This window comes from Nannospalax galili, unplaced genomic scaffold (assembly GCF_000622305.1).
Source record: "Nannospalax galili isolate Female #2095 unplaced genomic scaffold, S.galili_v1.0 scaffold999, whole genome shotgun sequence".
Classification (NCBI taxonomy): Eukaryota; Metazoa; Chordata; class Mammalia; order Rodentia; family Spalacidae; genus Nannospalax; species Nannospalax galili.
The window spans coordinates 835,804-863,186 of record NW_008344824.1 but is presented as its reverse complement, the minus strand read 5'-3'; the positions used below and the strand labels follow the sequence as shown (position 1 = coordinate 863,186).

The 27,383-nt window shown below is 40.0% G+C and overlaps 1 protein-coding gene across 1 annotated transcript in view; it reads left to right on the top strand.

Annotated features, from left to right (window-relative positions):
- The window catches only part of Ryr3 (ryanodine receptor 3), a 595,983-nt gene that overhangs the window by 442,255 nt on the left and 126,345 nt on the right, over positions 1–27,383 (top strand). The window contains exons 43-48 of the mRNA XM_017800130.2: positions 3,147–3,282; positions 18,130–18,310; positions 19,275–19,383; positions 21,128–21,248; positions 23,225–23,394; positions 26,049–26,269. Of these exons, the coding sequence (XP_017655619.1) occupies positions 3,147–3,282; positions 18,130–18,310; positions 19,275–19,383; positions 21,128–21,248; positions 23,225–23,394; positions 26,049–26,269 (938 nt within the window). The remainder of the gene's footprint in view (positions 1–3,146; positions 3,283–18,129; positions 18,311–19,274; positions 19,384–21,127; positions 21,249–23,224; positions 23,395–26,048; positions 26,270–27,383) is intronic.

Genomic DNA, 27,383 nt, shown 5'->3' with positions numbered 1-27,383 from the left:
ATATATGAAACATAAATTACATATATGTAAAACTTTGTTCTTTTTTGCCTCCTCTTCATTTCTCTCCCCCATTTCCCCATCCTCCATCCCCTTCTTGCTAGTCTCCCTCCGCCTAAATAGGTCCTCCTGCTTTTATTACACATAGATCCTGTTACCCACTCCTGTTCCCCTCTCCCTTCAGACCTTCCTCCCATCTCATAGACCTCTCCCTACTTTCATGCCCTACACATACATACACATACATATGCATACATTTAAATCTACCTCATGTGTATGAAACAAAACATGGTATTTGTCTTTCTGAGTCTAGCTTTTCACTTAATAATCTCAAGTTCTATAGGAAAAGGATCCATTTACCATGCTTGTCAAACATGAATTTTGTCAAACAACTGGTGGTATGATGAAGAGAATAAAATCAAACCTGAACCTAGAGAGAGGGTTCAGTGGTTAAGAGCATTGGCTGCTCTTGCAGAGGATCCAGGTTCGATTCCCAGCACCCATATGACAGCTGACAACTGTCCATAATGCCAGTTCCAGGGGATCTGACACCCTCGTCTAGATTCTGTGGATTTTTCACAATAGAGGTACACTTACAAATATGCAGGCAAAACACTCATACACATAAAATAAAAAATAAATAAATCAAAATAATTTGTTAAAAGTGTGATGACAGATTTTTGCTGACTTTTATGTCAGATTTATTATTTATCTTGCAAAATAGCAATAGTTTACAGCAGCAAATACGTGATTTATTTGAGAAACACTAATTGAGTACCCAGTGTGTACCAGGCCCTGGGGATTAAAGAGTAGAAAAGACATCATTCCTGACTTTTACAGGACAGTAAATTCTCCTCTTCTCCCTATATAAATAAAATGTCAAAGTCAAAATTAGAATATCAGTTGCATCTTAAACTTCTGTTTGCCAGTGTTTTGCCTCTGCCTGGTGAAAATTAGACAAAACTTGAAATCTCTGCAAGGTCACAGGCTGAGATCCTATGATCCATGTCTGGCAATCTATAAACAAGAGAACACTACCAATCTAATTTTTATCTTGTCTCTTATTGGTTGTCCCAGCCTTAACATCTTGGCCTTTGACTTTACATGGCTGCTGTTGATGGAGAGTTTGAGTCAGGACCCCTGATCCACATGCCACTCAGACAATCAGTAACTGAACACCGTGACCTTCAATACTGTAGTCAAGTGAACATAGCCAGCCTCCGTGCCGCAAATGCCTTCTCTCATCTGTTACCTCTTTCCAGATTCTCAACTCAATCTTTGAACTCCTGATCTTTCTGCCTCCACCTCCAGAGTGCTAGGATTACAGGCATGTGACATCATGCCTGTTGGCAGGCTTATTTTAAAATGGCAAATTCCTCTAGAGGTGGGACCCTGTGAAATTTCCCTCATCCACATGGGCATGTCAACTGATTTTGTCATTATGCAGGTCTTGTTAGGCTACCATAATGTGGAGATTTCGTGGGTGTAACTTCACCATCATGTCTAGAATGCGTTATCTAGCAACAGATGTCCTGTTTCTCTGATTCTTATGATCTTTTGCCCCCTCTTCCATGATATTCCCTGAGCCTAGGTGTAAGGGTTGCATTATCAACGTATCAGGACTGTGTACACCACAGTCACTTATTCTCTACATTTTGACCAGTGGTAGATCTCTGTAATAATCTCCATCTGTTACAAAAATAAGCTTCTTTGATGAGTGGTGAGAGCTATACTTATCTGTGAATATAAGGATAACTATTTAGAATATAGTAAGAAATTGCATTGGTTTAGAAAAATGACAGTAGTAGGTTCTCCTCTAGTGTCTGTGACCTCTCCAACCATACTTGGCTATGTTTACAGTACCGGGCATGGATTCCTTCAATCCTAAGTGGTCAGCCTTAAACACATGTACACACAAGCAGCACTAAATGGATTCAGTGCATTTCATATATGAGTACATGTATCTAAAATAGTAATCAAAGAAGAAGACAGGAAACTTAGAGAGTTAGGGGACATTAGAGAAGTTGGAGGGGGGAATGGAGGCATGGAAACGATGTAAATAAAATACTCCTGTATGAAATTCCCAAAAATAAGAAAAAAATCTTATTAAGTGGCAAATTCCTTTTTCTGGAATTGGGAAAAAAAAACTTGAAACTGACAACTTACTTTTAGCAGTAATAATATTGCTGATTATTTAAAATCAAAAGTGGGCTAGAGGTTCTGGTTACAATCTATTGAATTAAATACCCCCAAAGAAGGAGGGCTGGGCCCCTGGCTCACCCCTTGTTTCTAGGACAAAAAGGACCCAAGATTATAAGAAGTAAATAATTGTCAGGGGTATAAAAAACATTTAGGCACTTTATAGTTTCTAGAGGTGAGAGAGCCTTACAGTTTCCAGAAATATAACTTCAATAGCTGTTTCATAAAGAATTTTATAATATTCCTGACTTGAAAATACTTGTTCTCTATTTTATTGTGATAAAATGCACATAACTCAATAACCATTTTGAAGTGCACAGTTCAATGATGTTACATGGCCAGTACCCCAAATACCTCCATAGTGCCTTCCATCTTATAAGACAAAACTCTGTGCCATTTTACTTTCTTTCTGGTTTTGACTGCCCCTGCTGTCTAATCTGAGTAGACTCATACAGTGTGTCCTTTTCATGATTGGCTTATTTCACTTAGGATGATGAAATAAATTCAAGGCTCACCCATTATGTGTGGACCTAGGATACGAGCTCTTTCCTTTTTAAGACTGATTATATTGTAGTGTCTGCATATAGTACATTAAATATTCTTATCCATTTATTCTTGCTCAGGTTGCTTCTATATTTAAGCAGTTTTGAGTAGTTCTGTTATGAATATGGGTTTTATAATTCTCTCTTAAGACCCTTATTGTAATTCTTCTGTGTGTATAGCCAGAAATGGAATTGCTGGGTCATATGGTAGTTATTTTGTTTTATAATTTTTTTGTGAAGCAACTCGACTGTTTTCCATGATGGATGCACCATTTTATATTCATATCAACACTGTTCAAGGGTTCTAAGCTCTCCTTGTCCTCACCAACACTTATTTTCTGCTTTTTTTAATGCACTAGCAATCCTAATGAATTACATGGACATTTACTCTTGTACCGTTCTTACCAGGTGGTAACCTACTTGGCCGGCTGTGGCCTACAAAGCTGCCCCATGCTTCTGGCCAAAGGATACCCTGATGTTGGCTGGAACCCCATTGAAGGGGAGCGCTACCTGTCCTTCCTGAGGTTTGCTGTCTTCGTGAACAGTGAGTTCCATGTGTTCCATGCCTTTCAGACCCAGAATAGCATAATCATAAATACATATAGGAAAAAGACATCCTTTTACTGCTTCCTATGAGTGAATATGGTAGATTCCAATGGTACTTTGCAATTGATAAGAGAATTTCCAGGGAAGATCCAGCTGAAAGGGGATCTAGAATAGAATCCTGGCAAGGTGTGGTGATGTATACCTTTAATCCTAGAACTCAGGAGACAAAGGCAGCCAGATCTCTGTGAGATCAAGGTCAGCCTGGTCTACAAAATGAGTTTCAGGACAGATGGAGCTACAAGGAAACTCTGTCTCAATAAAAAAGAACAGAATCCAGAATTTTGAGTTATGGTCCCAGATCCATTAAGAAACTCACTGCATGGAGTTAGACTTGTCATACCTCTGTACCTCTTCTGTCATCTCACCCATTTCACATTTTATGGACATGCACCTCCAGGACCTTAGAGCATTGGATGGATGGATGGATGGATGGATGGATGGATGATGGATGGATGGATTGGCAGATGGATGAGAGGTAGATCAAAAGTTCAAGAATAATTGAATACCTATAAAAGCTAACTAGATTCCTAAGGGTAGAATTGCTATCCACCCCTAAATATTCTCAATACTAGTCATCTTCCATTTATAATGAACTCCATCCACATCTACCAAAAAGTCTTAACATTAGAATAATAATAATAACACAATAATAATATTGTATAAATCAAGTGAACTGCTTTCTTCAAAAGCTACAATGCCAGCCAAGCTTTTGTTATAACACTAATTCACTAGTATTCGTATTGCAGTTATGATCGTTTGCCTTTCTCTCAGCTAGATCCAAAATTCACTAGATCTTCTCAGCCTTGCTAAACTGTGTTCTTCACTCAAGGCCAGTTTTGGAGGATCTGCTGATGATCTGTCTCACTGTTTTACTTCCTGTCCAATAATCATAATCCATAATTAACACAGAATTAGTATAACAGGGGGGAGAAAAGAGGAGAGGGAGAAGAGAGTCGGGGAGAGAAAATATATTAAGAATTTAGGGGCTAGTCCATGTGCCTCACCCTGCATCCCTGTTCAGCATGAAAGAAACCAGAGCAGTCTGCGTCCTGATTCCCTATCCGCAAATTGGGTAACCTCTTCAGAGGATGGCGTGATAAGAATAGGAGGTAGGAATTAGCTAGGCAGTTGGGGTAAAAAGACTTCAAAGAAAAGTAGCAGTTTCTTAGCTAAAAGTCACAATGTCTTTGGGCCTCTTAGCAACCTACTCTGTTCCTAAGGCCAAAAATGTCAAAAGTATTTGGGAGCTCTTATCTAATCCGTTTAAGATTACCTCTCCAGAGAGGGGAATGTTAGAGTAGCCAAGGAGGTAGGAATTAGCTAGGCAGTTGGGGTAAAAAGACTTCAAAGAAAAGTAGCAGTTTCTTAGCTAAAAGTCACAATGTCTTTGGGCCTCTTAGCAACCTACTCTGTTCCTAAGGCCAAAAATGTCAAAAGTATTTGGGAGCTCTTATCTAATCCGTTTAAGATTACCTCTCCAGAGAGGGGAATGTTAGAGTAGCCAAAAGCCCCAGAAGAAGAAGAAGAAGAACAAAGCTATATGTCCTTACCATTTTCCATGTCCTTGAATGAAGAGATAAGATGTTCATGGTCTCTACTATCCCTTCCCCTACAAATTCTAAGATGTAATGAAAAGTATTAAGATTTCCCGGAGGAAGGAGAAGAAAGAAGAAAGAAGAAGAAGAAGAGGAGGAGGAGGAGGAAGGGGAGGGGAGGGGGAGGGGGAGGAAGAAGGAGGAGGAGGAAGGATAAGAAAGAAGAAGAAAGAAGAAGAGGAAGAAGAATAGGAGGAGGAGGAGGAGGAGGAAGGGGAGGAAGAAGAAGAAGAAGAGGAGGAAGAAGAAGAGGAAGAAAGTACATGAAGTTATCAGAAAAAAGTGATGGGGAGATATGGGAGGAGTTGGAAGGGAGGGAGTGGGCACGGATTTGATCAAAACACCTTATGTGCATGTATGAAAGTCTCAACAAATTATTTTTTAAAAAAAAGAATTTAGGGGCTAGAGAGTGGCTCAGTCATTAAGAGTACTTGCTGCTGTTGCAGAGGACAAGTTCAATTCCCAGCACCTATATCAGGTAGGTCACAACTGCCTGTAACTCCAGCTTCAGGGGATCTGGCACCTCCTTCTGGCCTCTAAAGACACCTACACACATGTGCAGACAGAGAGAGAGAGAGAGAGAGAGAGAGAGAGAGAGAGAGAAAGAAAGAAAGAAAGAAAGAAAGAAAGAAAGAAAGAAAGAAAGAAAATCTTTTATAAAAAGAATTCCAGACCAGCTGGGACTATGGAGAGATCCAGTCTCAAAAATAAAACAAACAAAACAACAACAACAAAAAGAATTCATTCTTCTCACCAAATTATGTATATGACAGACAAACCATATCAAAGCAGAGTGAATTTATTCATCTTATCTATCTTCACAGTCAAGATGGAGGAGTTTATGAATCATTTAGTGTAATTGTCAATGTGGGTTTGAAGGTAAAGGAATCCATGGGGTGTGTTTAGTTCTACCACTTATTTTTCTGGTTAGATACAACCATAACAAACTAAATTCTAGACCAAAATGTTTGTCCCCTTTGCTTTCATCTTGTTCCTGTCATTTCGTATATTCTCTGTAGTACAATTTCATACTGCAACAAGCTCTAGTAAATTGGATAGACTTATGGGCTTTAATACTTACACTATCTCTATAAGATAAATACATTTGTTTTTAGCAAACAACACCAGCTTCTGCTTTCAAAGAATTTATAACCTTTTAAAGGGGAGTATATGTGGACATAAATCACTATATTTTTAAAAAATGAGATGGGACTGAGAGATGGCTCAGTGGTTAAGAGCACTGGCTGCTCTTGCAGAGGACCTAAGTTTGGTTCCCAGAATACACATGGTGGCTAACGACCATCCAAAACTCTAGTTCCAGGGGATCATATACCCACCTCTGGCCTCTGTGAGCATTGCATGACATGTGTGCACTTACATACATGCAAGTAAAATACTCACATGCATTAAATAAAAATGAGTGAAATATTTTTTAAAAAAATAGGTAAGTGGAGGGCTAGAGAGGTGGTTCCGTGGTTAAGAGCTCTGACTGCTCTTACAGAGGACCCAGGTTCAATTCACAGAACCCACATGGCAGCTGACAACCGTCCATGACTTCAGTTCCAGGGGATCCAATGCCCTCTTCTGACCTTCATGAGCATTGCACAACACAGGTGCACTTGCACACATGCAGGCAATATACTTACACACATAAAATAAAATATTAAAATGTTTTTTAAAAAAATAGGTAAGTGGAGTAAGGCAGGGAGGGAGCACTGAGGAGTTTCAAGAGAATAAATTCATCCTTTTAAGAAGCAGAAAGTATACCATGAAGGAGGCTACTTAACTATTAGAGACATACCTAAAGTATCAGGTTTCCAGAAACAGAGATGCAAGGGAAGTTATCCAGTAGACAGTAACATGTACAGAGGCCTACAAGTCACCCGTCAGTCCAGAGGGTGGCTACATGAATGTCAACAGTAGATGAGGTTTGAAAGGTAGATGATGGTTGTAATGGGAAAACATAAATGCCACACCAAAAAGTTTAGTATCAATCTTTCTGTAGAGAATTGAGAAACTTTAACAGGAGAGAAAGTGACAGGTACTACTGACAGGTTCTATGCTTGTGTTGGAATGAATTATAGTGATAAAGGTAGAAATAGATGGGAGAATACGTTTGAAAGAAATTACAGAGCAACGATTGCTGGTGGTGATGGTGATGGTGATGAATGAACCCAAATATGTTGGAAAATAAAGTACTGAGTTGAAATTCTAGCTCAGAGATTGGAAAATGCAGAGGAAAAAATAAGGATGAAAGAAGAAAATGGTTTAGCATGAATCACAGAAAGATCAAATAATACCAGTTTTATAATGTGCAATACTTAGATTCCCCTAATTTGGTTGTTAAAATAGAGCTTGTATTAGTTGCTTTCCTGCTGCTGTGATTATATACTATGACTACCGGGCATAGTGGCATGCACATTTAACCCCAGCGCTCAGGAGGTAGAGGCAGGCAGATCTCTGTGAGTTCAAGGCAAGCCTGCTCTACATAACAAATTAGAGGCCAACCAGGGCTACATAATAAGACTTTGTCTCAAAAAAATCAAAAAATAAAATGATAAAATACCATGACCAAGACAACTTATAGAAGAGTTTATTTGGGCTCATGGTTCCAGAGAGCTATAATGGTAGGGGAGGTATGGCAGGAGGCAACCAGAGTAGGAAGCTGAGAGCTCACATCTTCAGTGGGAAACACAGCAGAAAGTGAGAACCAGAACTCAGACAAGGCTATGAACTCTCAAAGCCCACCCCCAGGTGATACACGTCCTCAGCACAGCCACACCTCCAAAACCTCCAAAAACAGCACCACCAACTAGAGATCAAGTATTCAAATACATGAGCCTAAGGGGGACATTTCTCAGTCAAACCACCATCAGTATCAGTCATCAGAAGGAGGCTGAATAGATCTGCACACCATTTGTAACTAAAAAGGTTGATGGTAGATTGTCTTAGGAAACATTCAAAGAACAGATACAGATCATTTAAAATGAAAGACCGGTTTTGAATGCCTACAGGAGGAAGAGTGGCTCAGTCATATTTATATGGAAGAATTTGGGATGTAAATGGAATACCTTAGTTTCAAAGTTGGCTCTATCACTCACTAGCTTTGTGAACACAAGTGAGGTAGTAAAACTTTCCTAGCCTCAGCCTTTTTCATATATCAAGTAGCAGCAACAATAGTATATATCTTGGAGATTTTTTTAAGGTATAAATGAAGTAATCCATGGAAAATTTGATTAGTACAGTGTTAGAAAATACAGTAAGCCTGTGGCTGTGTTCATTACCATTATTGGTCATGATATTTCTAAGGAGTCAAGCTTTTCAAATAGGGAGACTCTCATAAATTATTTGATACATCAAAGCTGTGTATAAGTCCTTAAGATTGAAAAGGTAATTTAAAAGCAAATTTTGGCTATTTACATGGAAACTCCTCAACAAAACAGATCCTTTGATCATCTGTGAAAGATAAAAGTGATATAAGGGATCATGAGAGGTGATCGGAATAGTCATGGTAGGTAATGGTAATTGATGATTTTTAGTAATGGAGTATTTGCAATGGGTGCAGTGGATGATGATGATGATGATGATGATGATGAGGGTAGATGATGATGGAGGTGTTCACAGTGGATCGTGGTGGTAGATAATGATGGTTAATGATGAAAATGTTCATGGTGGGTGATGGTGGGCATTGGCGAATGATGATGGTCAATGATGGAGGAGTTCATAGTGGCTGATGGTGAAAAATGATTTTGGTTTATGGAGTGTTGATTGTAGGTGACAATGAATAATAGTAATAATGGTAGGTGACGATGGGGTGTTCATGGTAGGTAACAGTAGATATCAATTATAGTAGATGTTTATGCACATGATTGTGGTAGATGTTGGAGGATTATTATAGCAATGACAGGTATGTTCATGGTGAGTAATAGCCAGTCATAGTAGATGTTAGAAGGTGGTGGTAGATACTTGATAGAAGATAGTGGGACTATTTGTGGTAAATTATGGTGAGAGTAGAAATTCTTTTAATGGGTAGTTAATAGTGATGGTAGATATGATGGTTGAGTGGGGTTCATTACAGGTTGTGGGAATGATCAAGGTGGATGATGATTAGTGATGGTAGACATGGTGATTCAAGGTATACATGGTGATGAATAATTTGGGGCATAGTAGTTGTGCTGGATAGTTTTAGTGTCAACTTGACACACCTGGGTCGAGGGAGCCTCAGTTGGGGTATTTCCTCTATTGGAGTGGCCTGTGGCCATGTCTGAGGGGCATCTTCTTGATGAGTGATGTGGGAGGGCCCAGCCCACTGTGGGTGGTGCTACCCCTGGGCAGGTGAGCCTGTGTTACATAAGAAAGCAGGCTGAGCAGGGGCCAGGAGAGCAAGCCAGTAAGCAGTATTCCTCCAGCTCCTGCTTCCTGGTTCCTGCCCTGAGTTCCTACCTTGGGCTCCCTGATGAACTGTAACCTGGGAGATGTAAGCTGAATAAACCCTTTCCTCCCCAAGTTGGTATTGGTCAGAGTGTTTTGTCACAGCAATGAAGAAACAAACTAGGACAGTAGTAGATGGTGAGGATGAGAGCAACTAATAGTTATTGAACATTTAACGCATGTCAGACTATTCAAGTATTTTTACATATGTTCACTTACTTAGATTATATAACAATCCAATGATATAATATCTTGGTATTTTCAGGCTGCTATACCAAAATACCACTGAGAGTTAGAGCGTAAGCAACAGAAGTTTCTCACAACCTTGGGAGACTGAGAAACCCAAGATCAAAGCACCAACAGATTAATTGTATAGTGAAGTTCACAGATTTGAAGGTGACATGGTTGAAATAGCAAAGAAGTTTGCTGGGACCTCTTTAATAAAGACACTAGTCTTATTCATAAGCACTATACTTTGATAATCTAACCGTCTCCCAAATGTCTTGCTTCTAAACACCATCGCCCTGAAGAATAGGATTTCGATTTATGAATTTAGGAGACATATATTCAGACCATAGCTGTGGATATAGCCATCTTCATAATCCTATAGATGAGATCCCTGAAGCTTAAAGAGGTTAAGCATCTTGCCAGAGTCATACCAATAGAAGGAAATGGAAATATAATGAGTCAAAGTATATTTCAGTGACCACCTCCCTTATGAGCCAAGAGAAGTGGCATTTTCTCCTTTGCATTTGTCAAAAATTGTGGCATAGCCAGGTATGGTATGATCCCAGCACTCAGGAGACCGAGGCAGGAGCATTGCAAGTTTGAGGCCAGTCTGCATGTCATGCTGAGTTTCTTAAGGGTGGAGAGAAGGAAGGGAGATATTACTTACTTAAAAAAAATTTAAACTAAAAAGTTTTCTGACATCAAAACAATACAATTAGAAACTTTTTCTAATTTTTTTTTCATTTTTAAAAAATATTTTTATTTATTTTTTATTTCATGTGTATGAGTGTATTGCTTGCATGTATGTCATGTACCCATGTCATGCAATGCTGGTGGAGGTCAGAAGAGAGTGTTGAATTTCCCTGGAACTAGAGTTATAGATGTTGTTAGCCACCATGTGGGTGCTGGGAATTGATATCAGGTCATCTGCAAGAGCAGCCAGTGCTCTTTACCACTGAGCCATCTCTCCAGTCCCCAGCTAATATTATTTTAATAGTATATCTTAATGTCTTTTTTAACTTTCCTAATCAAGTTTTAAAGTTTAAAGAATTTCTTAAAGTATATCATTTTCTCTATTTGTATTACCTTGCTGGGAAGCCTTGGGTTGTGTTTAACTCTGGGAGTTATGAAGTTAAGAAGCGTCTATTTACCAGCCAGTGGTAAACTCAGTAGCCAGACATACAGTATGTCTTGGTGTCTAGGATTAATCACTTCCTTGTATAGGTGCTGAGAGGAAAGGTTCTGTACCAATCCACAAGAAGAGCAGTTATTTTGTTTTAGATGGATGGATGGGTGGGTGGGTGGGTGGATGGATGGATGGATGGATTGATTGATACATAATGGATGTTAGTTGCTTTGCATGCCTGTGACCCTGACACCTGACTTAAACAGCTTAAGGAGGACAGATGTACTTTGGCTAATGGTTTCAGTGGGTTCAGTCCATGCTTGGTCCTGTGCTCTTGGGCAGAACATCATTGTAACAAGAGCCTGTGGTAGAGGTGCTTCTTCACAGAAGCAGAGAGAGGAAGACAGGAAGGATCCAGGAAGGAGTTACTCCCATGTAATACACCAATGACCTACTTCCTCCATGTAGGCCTCACCTTCCGAAGTTTCTAGAACTTCCCAAAATAGCTCCACCAACTGGGTATCTAGGCTTTAATATGTGAGCCTGTGGAGAACATTTAGTATCCAAACCACAGCAGGATAAAAAGGTGCTGGGCTCTGTTGCTTCCACACTAAGTGCATTGCTCAGTACTTGTCCTTCAAGGCCCCCGTAGGGTTCAGTGGCTGTTCTGAGCATCTTGGCAATGGACCCACAAGTCCAGAATCTGTAGTGTGTGTAGCCTTCATCAATCATTTCATCACTAAAAATGGTGATTGAAGACTGATGCTTAAATAAAACAGCAGATTTAAGTTAAAATAGGTTTTTGTTGGTGGTGGTGGGTTTTTTGTTGTTGTTGTTGTTGTTGTTTTGGTCTTTTTGAGACAGGGTCTCCTATAGCCCCAGTTGTCCTGGAACTCACTATGTAGACCAGGCTGGCCTTGAACTCACAGAGATCTGCCTGCCTCTGCCTCCCGAGTGCTGGGATTAAAGGTGTGCACCACCACGCCTGACAAAATAGGTTTTTTTTTTTTAATCTAAAAACCCTGCTTCCTCAACATTTTTAGATAAAATGGTGATATTATGTGCCTAGTGCTAATCACAAGTTGATTTTCTTATTTAATAGCTGCTGTCTATTCTGTCAGAATGTACAACAATTCTAACTCCAGCTTTCCTTCCCATTTTATTTCATAATTTTTAAAAAAGACATATTGTAGGGCTTATACTGAGCTCAATATTGTAAAACTGTATTAATTCAACAGCGAACCTAAAAATTTTATAGCCACTGTCGAAAGGATGTATCTTTGCTCTGGAAACTGTTATTGAGTATGTTAAAGCTGTAATGAAATGCTTCTTCTAAAAATAATTTTTAAATATATTAAAAAATAAAGACATATTGACCCAAACTGTAAGTACATGGGCACAGTTTTAGCCTGACTAAATACTCTTCCTCAAAATTCCTAGGCTTCTGTTCCAGTCTACCCTGCAGGATTTCATTTAGTCTCTTAGCTTAAACTTCACATGTACGTTGATGTTCTCCAAGTTTATATCTAGCAGTGTCCTCTTCCTTGAGGCACAAACTTGTATGTCCACTTTCCTGCTTGACATTTCCCCTCAAAGTCTAAGAGGCATCACAAATGTTAGACATCTTAAAGATATATCTATAATTATAACTCCAAACCCATTCTTTCTGCCCAAGAATTCCCCATCCCCTTAATGATGACCAGCTTTTCAGGTACTGAGACTAAATCTTGAATGACTGCATTTAGCCAGCATTTCCCCTTATCCACATATCCGCTCTATCAGTGAATTCTGTTGATTCAGTGTCTAAAGTCTTTCTGAAGTCCATGTGCTTATCTCCTCTCTACTGGTTCCATCCTATCCAGGCTCTCTTCCCCCGGGCCACTTCACTGGCATAGTATCCAAATTCCATGATTCTGCTCTCCTGTATCTGCTTCCACTGCCTAACAGATAACTTCATAATCTGATTGTCATGAGATAATAAGCATTGATTTCTTATGTATCTGCAATATGGTTGGGAACTACTCCTGTCAATCTATGGGTCTGGTGAGATAGCTCTGTTCTCATTCATCTCATTAAACTGTCTGTTAAATACTTGTCCACTATTCCTGGATCAGTGAATAGCAGGTACTAGGCTCAGTGACAGGTCAATAAAAGAAAATCAGCAGTCTCTGAGTTGTTCTCTAATTCCACCATAGTAATTTATGGACACATTTCCGGTGCCTCTCTCTCAGACCAGGAGGCTCCAAGGAGATGCAGTGCTCACCGCTTGTAATGACTTGGTTCATGCAGGTCTCCTGGAACCATATCAAAAATGGTATTGACTTAGAAATAGGTTTGGAGTCCTAGTCATTACTCCTGCCTTGGGATGCTCTGTTAACTAAACAGGATATTTCTCAACTAACTCATGCTGAGTCCCCATTGTCCTCTCTTACTGCTAAGGGATCTTTAGTTTCCCTTGTGACTAATTTAAATCTGAGAAAATAGATAACTCAGGCTCTTATAAACAGAAGCTGACAATTGGTCTGATAATGTGGTAATGGGTGTGAAGATAACCCACAGGTTCCCCAGCCTCGCTGAAGTCATTTCAAGCCTCTACCTTGAGTCTCAGTGAAGTCTCTTTATTCAAGAAATACTTTAGCAGAGTAAAGTCTAGCTTAGTATATAACACTTGCCTAATATGTACAGATGGGTTCAATTCTCAACATTGAAAAAAATAAAAATAAGTTATATATTTTTTAATGTTGATTATGTTCCAAATTTTTGCGACACCTTGGCTGCATAGGGTTATATAATTCTGACACAGCACTCTGTCCTTACAGAACATACATTCTAATGGGAAAAGCAGACACGAAGAGGGATACAAAGTGTTCAAGGGCACCAGGTTTCTGGGTCTCTCATTCTTTGAGATTCTGGTACTTATATTAAAATACCCCTCCTGTGAATAAACTATATCAGGGGATATATTAGCTATATCAGATATAAATGGCATATTATTCTTTTTTAAGTATTTTTGTTTATCACTTGAGAATTACATATAAGTATACATGGAGTTACCTAAGTCAAGGGTTTATGACAAAGGAATGGAAAGAGTGCATTCTAGACAGAAGAACTTCAAAACAAAAACTGTAGTTAGATCACAAGGAATGAGAACAAGTCATGGGTTGAAGATGAAATCATTGCACTTTTAATAACTGTCCCTGTGGTATGACTGCTTTACCAGTGTAAAATGGAGAGTCACTTCCATTTCCATCCAACTACTCAGAAACGTTGGAAAGAAGGTGGTAATATCAGCAGAGTTGAGGGCCTTTGAAGAAAGCACTGTGAACACTCATGCTGTTACTAGGCTTGTTATTCATTTTGGAACTGAAGCAAAAATATAATTGTAAGCCTTTGAGCAGAACTAGTTTACCTCAAATTTTTCTGTTCCCTTGAAAAATACCCTGAAGGTCCACATTCAGTTTCGCCAAAATAAATTTAGTTGGCAGTCCAGCTTGCTGAGCTATAGGTAATTAGAAAAGGAATGATCTCACTTTTATGTCCCTGCTACCTTAGGAAGCCTTTTCAAATTTGTTTCCTTGGTCCCCTCTCAAATTAGAAGCAGTGGTTGGACTTGAGTTGCTTTCTCTTGGAGAGTGGAATGCTTGCATCCCCCACATATGTCCAAATTCAGATAATCAAGGACCTGCTTCCTGGGTCAGTTGTGGTAATCAAACTAATGAGCTAAATTCTGAAGACATGAGATTTGGATAAAATGAGACTAATTGGGAAAATGGGCTTCGATACTGACCTCAATATATAATTCTGATTTCTCCACTTCTGGTACATCTGTATCCCATCAAACCTTATGGTGCTAATTGCTGAGGGAAGCACTAAGCTGAATTGAGTGTGCTAATATAAAGTGTGGCTGTGCAACTAAAAGAATCAGGAGTGCAATATTTGAGTATTTTGATTAATAGGATTAATTTTTCCTCCATTTTTGACTCTTACCATTTCAAAGGGCAAATGTATGTGTTACCTGCTAATATTGCAAATTAGGAACATTTGAAAATAGTGAGATGTGAGCTATGTCTATGTCTTGAGTGTATTTATTTTTAAACGTGTCAATTCACTCTCACTGAAAGTTTAATTCTACTCTTGTGAGTAAACTATATCAGGGGTTGTATCAGCTGTGTCAATTTAAATGGGATGTTGTTCTTCATCATTTTAGAATTTCATACAAGGATTCAATGAGTTTCAATCAGATCCATCCCCCACTTTCTCCCTTCCAACTTCTCTCATATCCCTATCACTTCTACCTCCCAAACTTGTGTGCTCTTTCTATAATCCACTGAGTCCAGATAGTCCTGCCAATATGTTCATGGGTTATGTTTTTGATACTGTATTTTGGATGATACTTGAGAAGAAGTTGATTGATTGATTGTTTTGAGAAAGGGTCTCACTATATAATCGAGGCTTGAACTGGTGACTCTCCTGACTCAGCCTCCTAGTGCTGAGATCACAGGCATGTACTTCTGTGCCTAGCTCCTGGGATGCACACATCTTAACAAAACTTCTAAACCCTTTGTGAAGAAATGAACTCTCTGACAGCAAATAAATGTTGATGAGCTTTAAAAGTCCACTTAATGAAGAATTCTGAATCAAGTTAACACAATCCTAAAACATATAATGGTACATTCTTAAAATCTTCATACTTATCTGCAATGCAGAAACTTCAATAGTAAAAGAAGATGTCAGCCAGCCAAGTTCTAAGTAAGACTGGGCTGTCTCTATTGTCTAGGGTTAGTGCTCCATAGTTAGGAGAGACACCCTGAGAATGAGCCCAAGTTAATTTCATGCATTTGTACAGCAAGTTCAGCCCTTTCATGTCTCTGAACATGATGGGAGAAGTATCCTCAAATGGATTACACTGATATATTCTCTCTGAAACTGTAAGAGGCATGAGAACCTCAACAAGGCAGTGAGACACCATGAGATTGTGCAGTGTGCATACTCACATGGTAATTACTGTGGAACAAGAAGCTAGGTTTTCCAAGTTCCCATTCTAATGCCTTCATTTTAACACATTTTTGTGGTGGTACTAGAAATGAATCCCAGGCCTTTGAACGTGCTAGGCAAGTGCTCTACTGCTGAGTTATACCCTCAACTCTAATCATAACACTTCCAAATAAAATTTTTCACAGAAAAAAATTTAAATTGCTAGGGTAGTTTTCAATGTCTATAAATTATTTGATGTTCCTTCTACCAGAACATGGAGCCTGTATCTCCTCGATTTAAGTGTGAGCTAGACTTAATCACCTCTAATAAATAGAATCAGACAAAATGACCACGTAGTCAGGTTGCTACAGGCATAATAGCTTCTGAGCTCTCTCGGATCATTTGCTCCGTGGAAGCTAATGGCCATGTAATAAGAACACTGGAAGGGACTTATGAATAGGTCAACCTGGGAAGGAATTGAGGCCTGAATCTACCACCTGGCAAGCGACTGTGGCGTCATGCTACATAGTGAACTTCAAAGTTGATCCCCCAGTTCCAGTCAAGTCTTCAAGAGACTAGATCCCTGGCCCCCCAGAGACTGCAACTTCTAGCAGCTCCCAGGCCAGGACCATCTAGCTTAGAAACTTCCTAATTCCTTACCTATGGAAACTGAGAAATAAATATTTCTTGTTTTAGCCTACTAAGCCTTGAAGTGTTTCTTCCAAGGAGCATATCAAACCACAATCTATCCAAACGCATACTCTATTTTATCGTTTAACCCTCCCCACAAGAAGTACCTTATGGTTTTGAAGAAAAGTTTTTCTTTAGGATTCATGTAATACACGTTTTTAAAATTGCCTTTGAGTCTAGCTCAGGGGTTATATTCTCAAACATAAATTAGAATTTTACCAACAGAGGTATGTTTTGTAAGTTGTTTGGCCAATCTGTAAAACTGATTTTGAATAGAAGTGTTGGGTTTGAACTACAATGTCTCTCCCTCCCTAACTGTTCCGGTTCCAGCTCTCTTGACTGTGACTCATCCAAGAGACGTGGAAACAATACTGTTCTCTAACTTTTCCCTTCCCTCAAAGCTATTAGAAAACTTTATCCAGAAACTTCTTCTTCCAAATCAGTGACTTCAGAAGTATCATGAAATCCACCCTACATACAAGGTTGATGTAGGGTATGCGTTAGACTCCAGATGTGAATGAAGGCATGCTGGCTTGGGTTACCTTCTCACCTCTGTTCAAGAAAGGAAGCAAATTATTACCTCCTCTGGGAGTTAGCAAAAACGTGAAGTTCTTTTTTCTCCAAGTCACTTATAACCAAATTTTTGGTGGAAGATTTAGTGATATATATATATCATATATATTATATATAAAATTTAGTGATATATTTTACATATATATATATGTATATAAAATCTCCTTTCAGGACCTCACAATAGTGACAAAAGAAATCCTGAGCTGAAGAGTAAAATTCTCTTTAGCTATAATGGCTAATTATGTAAATAGATCTTCTTAATCCTCAAATAAGTAGATGCTGAGCTCAATAATCTGAGCTCATCTTTCTTTTTTTAATGAAATGTATTTTCTTCTATAATTTTTTCTTATTTTTATTTTATGTGTATGAGTGTTATGCCTGCATGTGTATAAGTAAGTGCACCCACATCATGCAGTGCTTGTGGAAGACAGAAGAGGGCATCAGATCCCCTGGAATTGGCATTATGGACAGTTGTTAGTTGCTATGTAGGTGCTGGGATTCGAACCTGGGGATTCTTCAAGAACAGCCAGTGCTCTTAACCACTGAGCCATCTTTCCAGCCCCAGAGCTTGCCTTTCTTTCATCCATATTTCTTTGTAATCTTTAAAATTATTTTTATTGATTTTTGCTCATTTCATACAATGTTTTGATCATATTTAGATCCCCTCCCATCTGTGTACCCCCTCAACTAACCTCTCACCCAATTATATATATATATATATATATATAGAGAGAGAGAGAGAGAGAGAGAGAGAGTCAGTCCTATAGAGTCAGGTTTGTTCCCCCTCCCCTAAATGTTCTTTGGTGTGGGTTCATCCACTGGAGCCTGATCAACAATGGGGCTGGAGAGATGGCTCAGCAGTTAAGAACACTTGCTGTTCTTGCACAGGACCCAGGTTTGATTCCCAGCACCTACATGGTGGCTAACAACTGTCCAAACTCCAGTTCCAGGGGATCTGACACCCTCCTCTGACCTCTGTGGGCATGGCACGCACATGGTGCATTTACATACATGCAGGCAAAACACTCATATACATAAAATAATAAATAAAATATTTTTAAAGGTTTTAAGAAGAATAGGCAACAAAGCTACTCAGCTCATCAGCTACAAATAGTTTCCAGGATTATCCTTTCCTCCTAGAAAGACATGACACCTGTCTCCTCCTCAGGTGAAAGTGTGGAAGAAAATGCTAGTGTGGTGGTCAAGCTGCTCATCAGACGTCCAGAGTGCTTTGGCCCAGCTTTGAGGGGTGAAGGAGGAAATGGACTGCTAGCAGCCATGCAGGGTGCCATTAAAATCTCGGAGAACCCTGCACTTGACCTCCCCTCTCAGGGGTACAAGCGAGAAATGTAAGTGATTTTTTTTCTAGTGTGCATGTGGTTGGTGGGCTGCCAAATATTGTATGTTGATGAATGAGATTGTATCAGTAACTTCACCTGGTAGAAAAAGCACAGGTGTTTTATGGTTGTTAAAACATTTAAAACCACTTTGTCAGGCCCATTATCATTTTGACTTGCCCAGATTGCCTAGGGATCAGTCCAAGCTTCTGTTTTCCTACTCCACTGAGCACAGCTGGTAAGTCACCAAGGCGGAAAGCCTTCTAGCCGCCACTGCACCTGCCCACAGCATCGCCTCAGGAAGACTGCCCATAAAAGTGTTGACGTCCTTCCTTGCAGATGGTGAAAAGCCACAGCACTGGTGATGTGGGTATTTAAAGATTAAGGAATTAATTGGTACAGTAGCTAATTGCTTTATTCCATTCTCCTTACCATGTCCTATGGTCATTTACCTTTATTTATGTAGATTAGACCCCAGAGTCTACAGAATGGATATAACCTTGCAGAAATAACTCTCCAGGCAGTTGGCTTTTTTTTTTTTTTCTTTTATCAGTTCTGGTAGGTGACTTGATAGACTAGAAAGAACCCAAAATATATTTGTCTCAACTTTCTTGTGTAACATTAGAAAAGAACTGAGACCCAAGGTAATATAGCTTGCTAGTGACATAGCCAGGATGTTAACATAGCCCTCCTGACCCCTTGTTCAGTTTGCTTTCAGTGTCTATTCAGGGAGGAAGGGGGAATGAATGGTAGGTAGTATCTAAACTCTTACTTCAAAGGTCATAGATCCTAGAGATGTCATGGGAAAGTATCTGGGTCCTTTGAGCTTAATGAATATAACCACCTCATCAACTGAAGGGAGAAGTTCCAAGGGAAAGTCTGTTCAAGAAGAACAGAGTATTTCCATGAAGCAGTGCATGTCTAATAGCAAGGCAGTCTCTTGCATGCCTTCCCTATGTTGATTCTCTCTCTACAGCTCGGAGGATGATGAAGAAGAGGAGGAGATTGTGCATATGGGCAATGCAATTATGTCATTTTATTCAGCTCTGATAGATCTACTGGGCCGCTGTGCTCCTGAAATGCATGTAAGTGATAGAGGTCACAGCAGTTTTGAGGACCTGAGTTGAGAACACCGTAGAGCTCCTGAGTATAGTTTCTTCCTCTGTATCTGCATTTACTAACAGGCTTCTCTCTACATTCCTTTTAACTAACATCAAAGTAGTTTCCTCTTCTAATTCTGGATTGGGTAGTTTTCTAAGGAAGGAGACCTGTAACAATCTCTGTATGTGATTTCTCTCTGGTACTAGTTAACTTCTACACATTTTGTTTCAAAAAGCCTCCCAGGCCACATTTCCATGTGCCTTGGTTTGGCCAAAATGTGACCAACCTGATTCTTGGCCATGGCCATTGTGAGAGGCCTCATGAGTGCCATAAAGGTACTCTGTATGGAGAGTATTCTTTCCTTGATGACCATGGCTGTGGGCTCCAGGAAAACAGTCAAGAGTTCTGTAAGCACACACACAAAGGTGCTTCTAGTTTATGTGACAGCTTTGCAGACTTTGAGTTTTAAACTAAAAAGGGTTATTTCCTTCCATTTTCACTGCTACTGAAGGGAGATTTGGTTTTATTTCATATGAAACCTTTACATTGTGAGAAGGAATAGTTACTCTTCTTATGAAAAGTCTGTATCTTCATAAAAGAGGCTGATCAGAAATATTAGGATTCCAGTTCCCTCTGTGATATACCAGCCCTGCCCAAATGGGCCTGTCTTTTCCCTTCAGTTTTGTTAAACAAATAAAGGAACACTTGGAAGGAAGCCAGAGAAACAGCATGGTGGGTTTTCTACAGCTTGGGAGGAGGAATGTCAAAGACCTGTATGTGTTCACACTCTGGTTCTTCCTAATCCCCTCCTATCACTTCTAGAAACAAGTGACATAATTGGTTTATTCTCAAAAGGGCAGCATGGAGTTAGCTAAGTCACCAGAGCCTGCCAAAGGAAGGAACTCCTTCCCTTATGCTTGCTTGCCTCCCTGACCACCCACCCCCCCACACACACATCCATTCTCATAGCCCCTTCCTGACCCCTGCTCTGTCAGCAGAGGGAGACAAGGGGAGATGTATCATCACTGGCAACCTCCCTTCTGCCCACAGGAAAAGGGATATAGCAGGGAGGACAGGTACATAGGATCCTCCTTTTCCTGGGGCCATTGAGCATTATATCCCAGAATGTATCAGCCCATGAGCTCCTGATAGTTCAACTCCCAGCAGAAGAGCCACTGCCCCTCTTCAGAGACCGCACGTGCAGGAAAACAGATATCTGCACCTGTATGCCTGCCACTTATTCCATTGGTATCTGCAAAAATCAGCCTATCTACCCAGGATAACTCCAGTGAAACACTCAAGTTCTCTCTGACATTCTCTGTTGCCTTCTTGTACACCCTCAGCATTCTTTAAACTCATAGGAAATTAAAATTCCTAAGTCATTTCTACATTTGCTAGAATTCTAAAATCTGGTATTGTGGATGTTTTGCCAGCATATCTATCAAGCATGTGAAAGGCCCCCATGGAGACTTGGTACCATCACTGCTGAGGATTTCAGCCTTAGTAAAGAAATCATGTGGCCTCCTTCAAGGGAGTTATTCCCTCAGTTGCCCCTCTTGTAGTAAATCAAGAGAAAGATCCTCTTTCCCGTTGGCCACAGTGTCTACAGCAGTTAGGGGAGCTCAGAAGTAGACCTGGCTGTTAATATTATTTTCTTGCCAGAAGTTAGGAGGTGCACTGGAGGAGGTGTGGGAGTTCCATCTATCTAATCTCTTTCCTATGTGACAGCTCATCCAAACAGGGAAAGGGGAAGCCATCCGAATCCGGTCCATCCTGCGCTCCCTGGTCCCCACAGAAGACCTAGTTGGGATCATCAGCATCCCCCTGAAGCTACCCTCCCTGAACAAAGGTAGGAAAGCTGGCTGCTGACTGAACCTGCCATTTGGCACCTGCCGACCTCAGCAGCAGGACTCTACCCTACCAGACTCACAGCAGGCTGCCCAGGAAAAATGCCCTTGTTCTTTTTCCAGTGATAAATTTTCTCTAGGCTTCAGCTAGCTCCTCTCTCATCTGCTTCCCTGTGTCAAAATGACCAAGTCTATGGCCCTTAGGAATAGACAGACCCTACCATCCTGGGACCACTCTAGTCCTCTGAAGGTTGATAGAACTGGAAGATGACAGCCCTTACCAGAGCTTGATTCTTCCCTGCCGTTGTGCCCCAGGAGAATGATGCAGCCAGAAAACACACAGGTTACCTTCTGCCATGGTCCTGAAAGTCTCACAGCTGAGGATAAAGAGTTACCCTGATGCTATGAGTGGCATTTGACTCCAGTCATCCCAAGAGCAATCTGATTCTCTGAGTTCTCCATCTGCTCTCCAGGAAGATGGTGGAATCAAAACAAGAACTTGAGTCTGCCTGTTGTGGTTTCCCATACTGGTGTTCTATGGAACCCTGTTGGAGGAGATATTAATAGATACACATAAGTAAGGGGCTTGTAATCAATAAATTTGGAAGTTGTTATAGAATATGCCTTTTTAAAAATGTTATAGAATATATGTCATTTTATAGCTTCATAAAACATAGATGATGGTGTCTCTGAGAAAGCTTATAATGAAGAAAATGGGTGTTAGACTCTGTTTCCCAGCTACTTTTTGTTTTCTTTTAGCATGAATCACTTGAATCCCACAAAAAAAAAAAAAAAAAAAAAAAAAAAAAAAAAAGGGGTTTTGACTCTTTTTTCCCCCTTTTTTTTTTTTTTTGGGGTTTTAAGGTTTTTTTTTTAAAAAAAAAAAAGGGGTTTTGACTCTTTTTTCCCCCTTTTTTTTTTTTTTTGGGGGGCCAGAGGTATGACGAAAAAAAAAAAAAAAAAAAAAAAAAAAAAAAAAAAAAACATGTTCCTTGAAGCACCATAGCAACAGGAGAGATCGAACAAGTCTGAACTATTCCGCCGAATTCCCCCTGGTGCTTAGGAATGAGAGGCCCACATGCTTCCCTTCCCTCTTACCAACCCATTCAGGCTTCTGCACAGAAGAAGGCTCTGGGCTGGACCCTCAGAAAGCTTCTAAAAGGCCTTTTCAGTTCAGTGCTTGCTTATGCTGTGATGCTTGTGGTCCTCTGGGGGCTTGCCTAGATTTGGGTATAAGACAATTGAGAGAAGACTGTCTTTTCATCCTCTCTAAGAATTCTCTTTATTCTCCAGGTCAAGAAGATTTATTTTCTTCATGGAGTTCCCTATTTTATCCTTGAACATTTTTAATAGAGACTAAAATAATGGAGTTATGTGATTTCAATATCACCCAAAGCATATCCTGAAAGAGTGTTTACATTTTTGTGCTATTTGTGATATAACTGTAGACATATTAGACTTAATCTACCTTTCCTAACATTTTACCCCTTGCTTTCCAATGACATTCACCAAAAAAAAGCAGTGCTTCTATCTCTGGTTCCTAGCATTTCCCTTTTTTTGTAGGATAAACATTCTCACTGTGGATGACTCCATGTTTACAGTGGTATCACAGAACATGGAGCTCAGAAGAGAGGCATAGACCTCTCCATTGTGTTGTAGTTCCAACATACAAATTACAGCAGGTACAAAAACTTAGAGTATAATTTATAATAAAATAAGGAAATAACAAATTTGACTACCTTTTAAAATATAATTTGCTTCAGTATAAATTTAAACTTTTAATACACATGTTTAATAATCATCTCACAAAACTCTTGGAATTTTAACAACTGTCTCTCCAGTGTAATCTGGCTCTGGTACAGCTCTTATTTCCAAAATTACTGTTGCTTATAACAACAAGCTATAGACAGACAAGTTATATGCTGCTTTTTGAAACTGCATCGATAGTAAAAGAGAAATGATGTGTTCTGTCTTTCAGATGGGTCTGTCAGTGAGCCAGACATGGCAGCCAACTTTTGCCCTGACCACAAGGCACCCATGGTGCTGTTCTTGGACCGTGTTTATGGCATTAAGGATCAAACCTTCCTGCTCCATTTACTGGAAGTTGGGTTTTTACCTGACTTAAGAGCTTCTGCATCTCTAGATACAGTAAGATATTTAAAGAATGGGGAACAATTCCCCTCACTGTTAAATTAGTAACATTGAACTCAGAAACAAGTATTTTCTACCTACCCAATGATTATATTTTATTTTTTAATATTTTTACTTATTACTTAAATTTTTATGTGTTTGAGTGTATTGCCAGCATGTATGTAAGTGCACCCATGTCATGCATTGCCCACAGGGGAAAGAAAAAGGGCATTGAAATCCCCTGGAACTGGAGATATGGATGGTTGTTAACCACTGTATAGATGCTGGGAACTGAACCCAGGTCCTCTCCAAGAGCAGCCAGTGCTTTTAACCACAAATCAATCTCTCCAGTCCATATTTCATTTTTATTTTTTTATGTGTTTGAGTGTTTTGCCTGCATGTATTTGAGTGTACCATGTGCATGTAATGCTCGTGGAGGCCAGAAGAGGTCATCAGATCCTCTAGATCGGAGTTGCAGGTGGTTGTTAGCCACCATGTGGTTGCTGGGAGCCAAACCTGGGTCCTCTGCAAGAGCAACCAATGCTCTTAACTGCTGAGCAACCTCTCCAGCCCTGACAATGATTACATTGTAATAGCCTGCTTTAAAGAATGAGGGAAAACAGAGACACCAGAAAGTGCTATTCACTGGACCAAAACCTTACATACAGGCGAATTTGGCCTCAAGTTTTCATTCCTGTCCTTTCAACTGCAGTTTCCCAACCTTGGCTCTATTTCTTGGGAAAACGGGAGTTAGAGGTGTCACAGACTATGATGTTCACTATAGGATGCTTTCATAGCATTCCTGCCCAACTCAACTACTGATATTACCAAATGACCCCCTGGGAGACAAAATCACACTTCTATGAGAACATGGTCCATTGGTTATGGAAAAGGGAGGTTGGCAGCATTATAGACTGGAAATGCTTTCCCTATTCTCACTTCCTTGTCTCATGTACTGACAACCAAGAAGGATAGTCTGCAGCCAGGGGAATGACAGAGGTCAAGGGAAAAGGCAAAGTTGGAAATCAAGCCTGGGGTAAAGAATCGAGCATTCAGAAGGAATCAAGACAAGAAGTCTCTGACCATAAGATAATAGATTGCCAGCTATCATGTCCTGTTTCCTGGCAGGTGGGGAGGGTGAGGGGATAGGACCGGACACCTAGATCAATTGCATTCCAAAAACCACCTTACCACTATAGAGTTGTTTGAATAATTAGAAGGTTTCTCAAAGACTCCACCTGGTGTCCAAAAGACAGCAGTGTGAGCTCCTTAGTGGGTAGTCAGCAACCAGAACCTCAGCTAAGTTAGATTTGTTCACTCATGAAGATATGTCTGTGGCATAAAAATGAGGGCTTACCTTTCAACAGAATTAGAGGTATGTGATCTCTTTATAACTTTAAAATATTATATCTACCAATACTTTTGTTTGAGCTTTTCTATAAATCCCTAAGTTTTAAAACTATTTTTAATGTGTAGATGTCCTCAAGTTACCTGATTAAAGCATTTAATTTTTTGTAGTTCAAATAACAAATTCCATTCAAATATCTGGCATTTGAGCATGTGCTTGCACAAACTGTATATGCAACAAAAAGAGGTTTTCTGTTCGGTCCTCAACATGCAGACATTCACTCATTCTCATCTGAGAACTTTTAAGCCACTGGAATCCAAGCTCTGCCTTCCTTGTTTTAGATACTGTGTCTGTGATAAACAAAGTGATAAATGTGCAAAGCAAACTATTTTTTCCAGCATTATTATCAATTCCTCTAGAAGGCAATCTTTTGATATTTTGATACTATTCAAAGAAAACAGCTTTTCAAATAACAAATTACAGGAAATGTGTCACAGATATAATATCTGTGATAATCATACAAAATAATGGTATTTTATCTCTGTAGTCTCAAAGTTTCCTTTGAAATTCTCCAGTTTTCAAAGATGGTAGTTATCATGCTTTGGCTATATTTACCATCACTAAATGGATCTTCCTTGAATTCAGGTTGTCCCTCTAAATTTACAAGAGTGAACATTGTGAGCAGGCATTGTGCCAGAATTTTAGAGAAAGTTCTAGATTTCTGTTCCTTTTTAAACTTCTTCTAATACAGAGTGAGCTTCCCTTTAATGAGGTCAGCCCTCCTGTTGTTTATCAGGCTATGAACTGTTCATAGTATTTATAAATTAACTAATGGGGTCAGAGCTCCACTTTCTCTTTGTAAAGCTGGTGACTTTGAGGGACTGAATAACATAGACCCATTTATTAATTTTGAATCACTGGAAGACAATAAGTGAGACCCCCCATAAGGTGACAAATAAATGCTAAAATCAGATCAATAATGTAATAGCCTGTCATCTAAATGTTCAAGTATCATGGATATTGGGTTAAACTGGCCATCAGCTAATTTTAATGCTTAAAATTTTTTGAGAAAAACAGATATTTCAAAGACAAGTATCTCACAATCTTTAAATCTTTGCTTTGTTCTCATGGGTCAGGGATAACCTTTTTTCCCACTTAAAACATAAAAGAAAAGTAGATCAACTGATAGGGTAGAAACTTATCCAATCTTTTGCTGTAAGCATGGCCATATGCAAGTTTCCCTGATCTTGCATGGAGCTGCATGCACAAGGTGAACTTGGTCATTTTCTGAGAGGTTAACTGACATCCTGATTCTCTTTTCTAGGTGTCCCTTAGCACCACAGAGGCTGCACTTGCACTGAACAGGTATATATGTTCTGCTGTGCTCCCACTCCTTACAAGATGTGCTCCTCTCTTTTCTGGGACAGAACACTGCACTTCACTGATCGATTCTACACTACAGACAATATACAGGCTTTCCAAAGGCCGGTCCCTCACCAAAGCACAGAGGGACACCATAGAAGAATGTTTGCTTGCCATTTGCAAGTAAGTGCCCCCTCCTTTGTTTCTGACTTGTGTGTGTTTGTATCCATGACAAATGTATTTACATATATGGCATGGTTATATAGTACATAATTGTATAGTACAATAATACATTGGAAGACTGGTTTTACTGTCTGAGGAAACTACCAAGTCTTTACCAAATACTGAGCCTTCCCCCAAGCATCTGTCTTAGAATGTGTTTGGTACCTGTGTTTTCCATAAACTCTTCCTTGGGACTCTTCTCTCATTAGGTGGAAGGGGAGGACCAGTTTAGGATTTATCCCATTGGGGTGATAGACTAGGAGAAGAGATGACTTTCAAGATTGAAGTATCTCTATAATGAACTACTTGCTTTGTTCTCAAGATAGAACCAGAAAAAGATTTCTCTAACCTATGGGGTACAGGGATCTCTGGGCGCCAGCTGCTAGCGTGGCGCCGGTCTCCTGTGCGCACCTGGGAAGCGGCAGGTGCTTCTCCAGTCTCTGTGGGTCTCTGCTACCGAGGCTGGCCCGGTTGAGTTCCGTCCCAATTTCACCCGTGCACTCTCTCTCTAAGTTCGGGGCCCGTCAGCTGCCGGGTCACGAGGAGAGGTGCAGGATGGCTAAAGCTGGATTTCTGTGAGTCGATGACAGAAGGATAGCACCCCCTGGGGAGACTGGATCACAGGATTTAGTGTTACAGCTTCAGACAAGTGACTCAGCTCAGATCTCAGTGATTCAGCTCCAGCTCCAACTTTATTGGGGTAAAACTAGGACTATTTATTGTGTGGAGACAGTAGAAGAAGCCTTAGCTGATAGGTACTCCTGGAATGCTTCATTTACATAGGGCGGTGGGCTTCTATCAGGCTGTCAGACAATGCCTGATTAAAACCTGGCAGTTCCTATTCCAGAGGTCATGTATCTGTGACGGCCACTTCAAAGGTGAGTCAGGAAGGAGAGCAGAAGGCGCCCCACTGAGGAGTCTTTCCACTTGCGCCGAGCCGGCTTGCGGCTATCCAGACATGGAGAGACTGCAACCCTAAACAGCAGGGTTCCCCAACAGTTTCCAATAAGTTAATCAAGTCCCTGGGGTTTTCAGAGAAAGGCGCATTCTGTGAATGCCAATGGTAAAGATCACT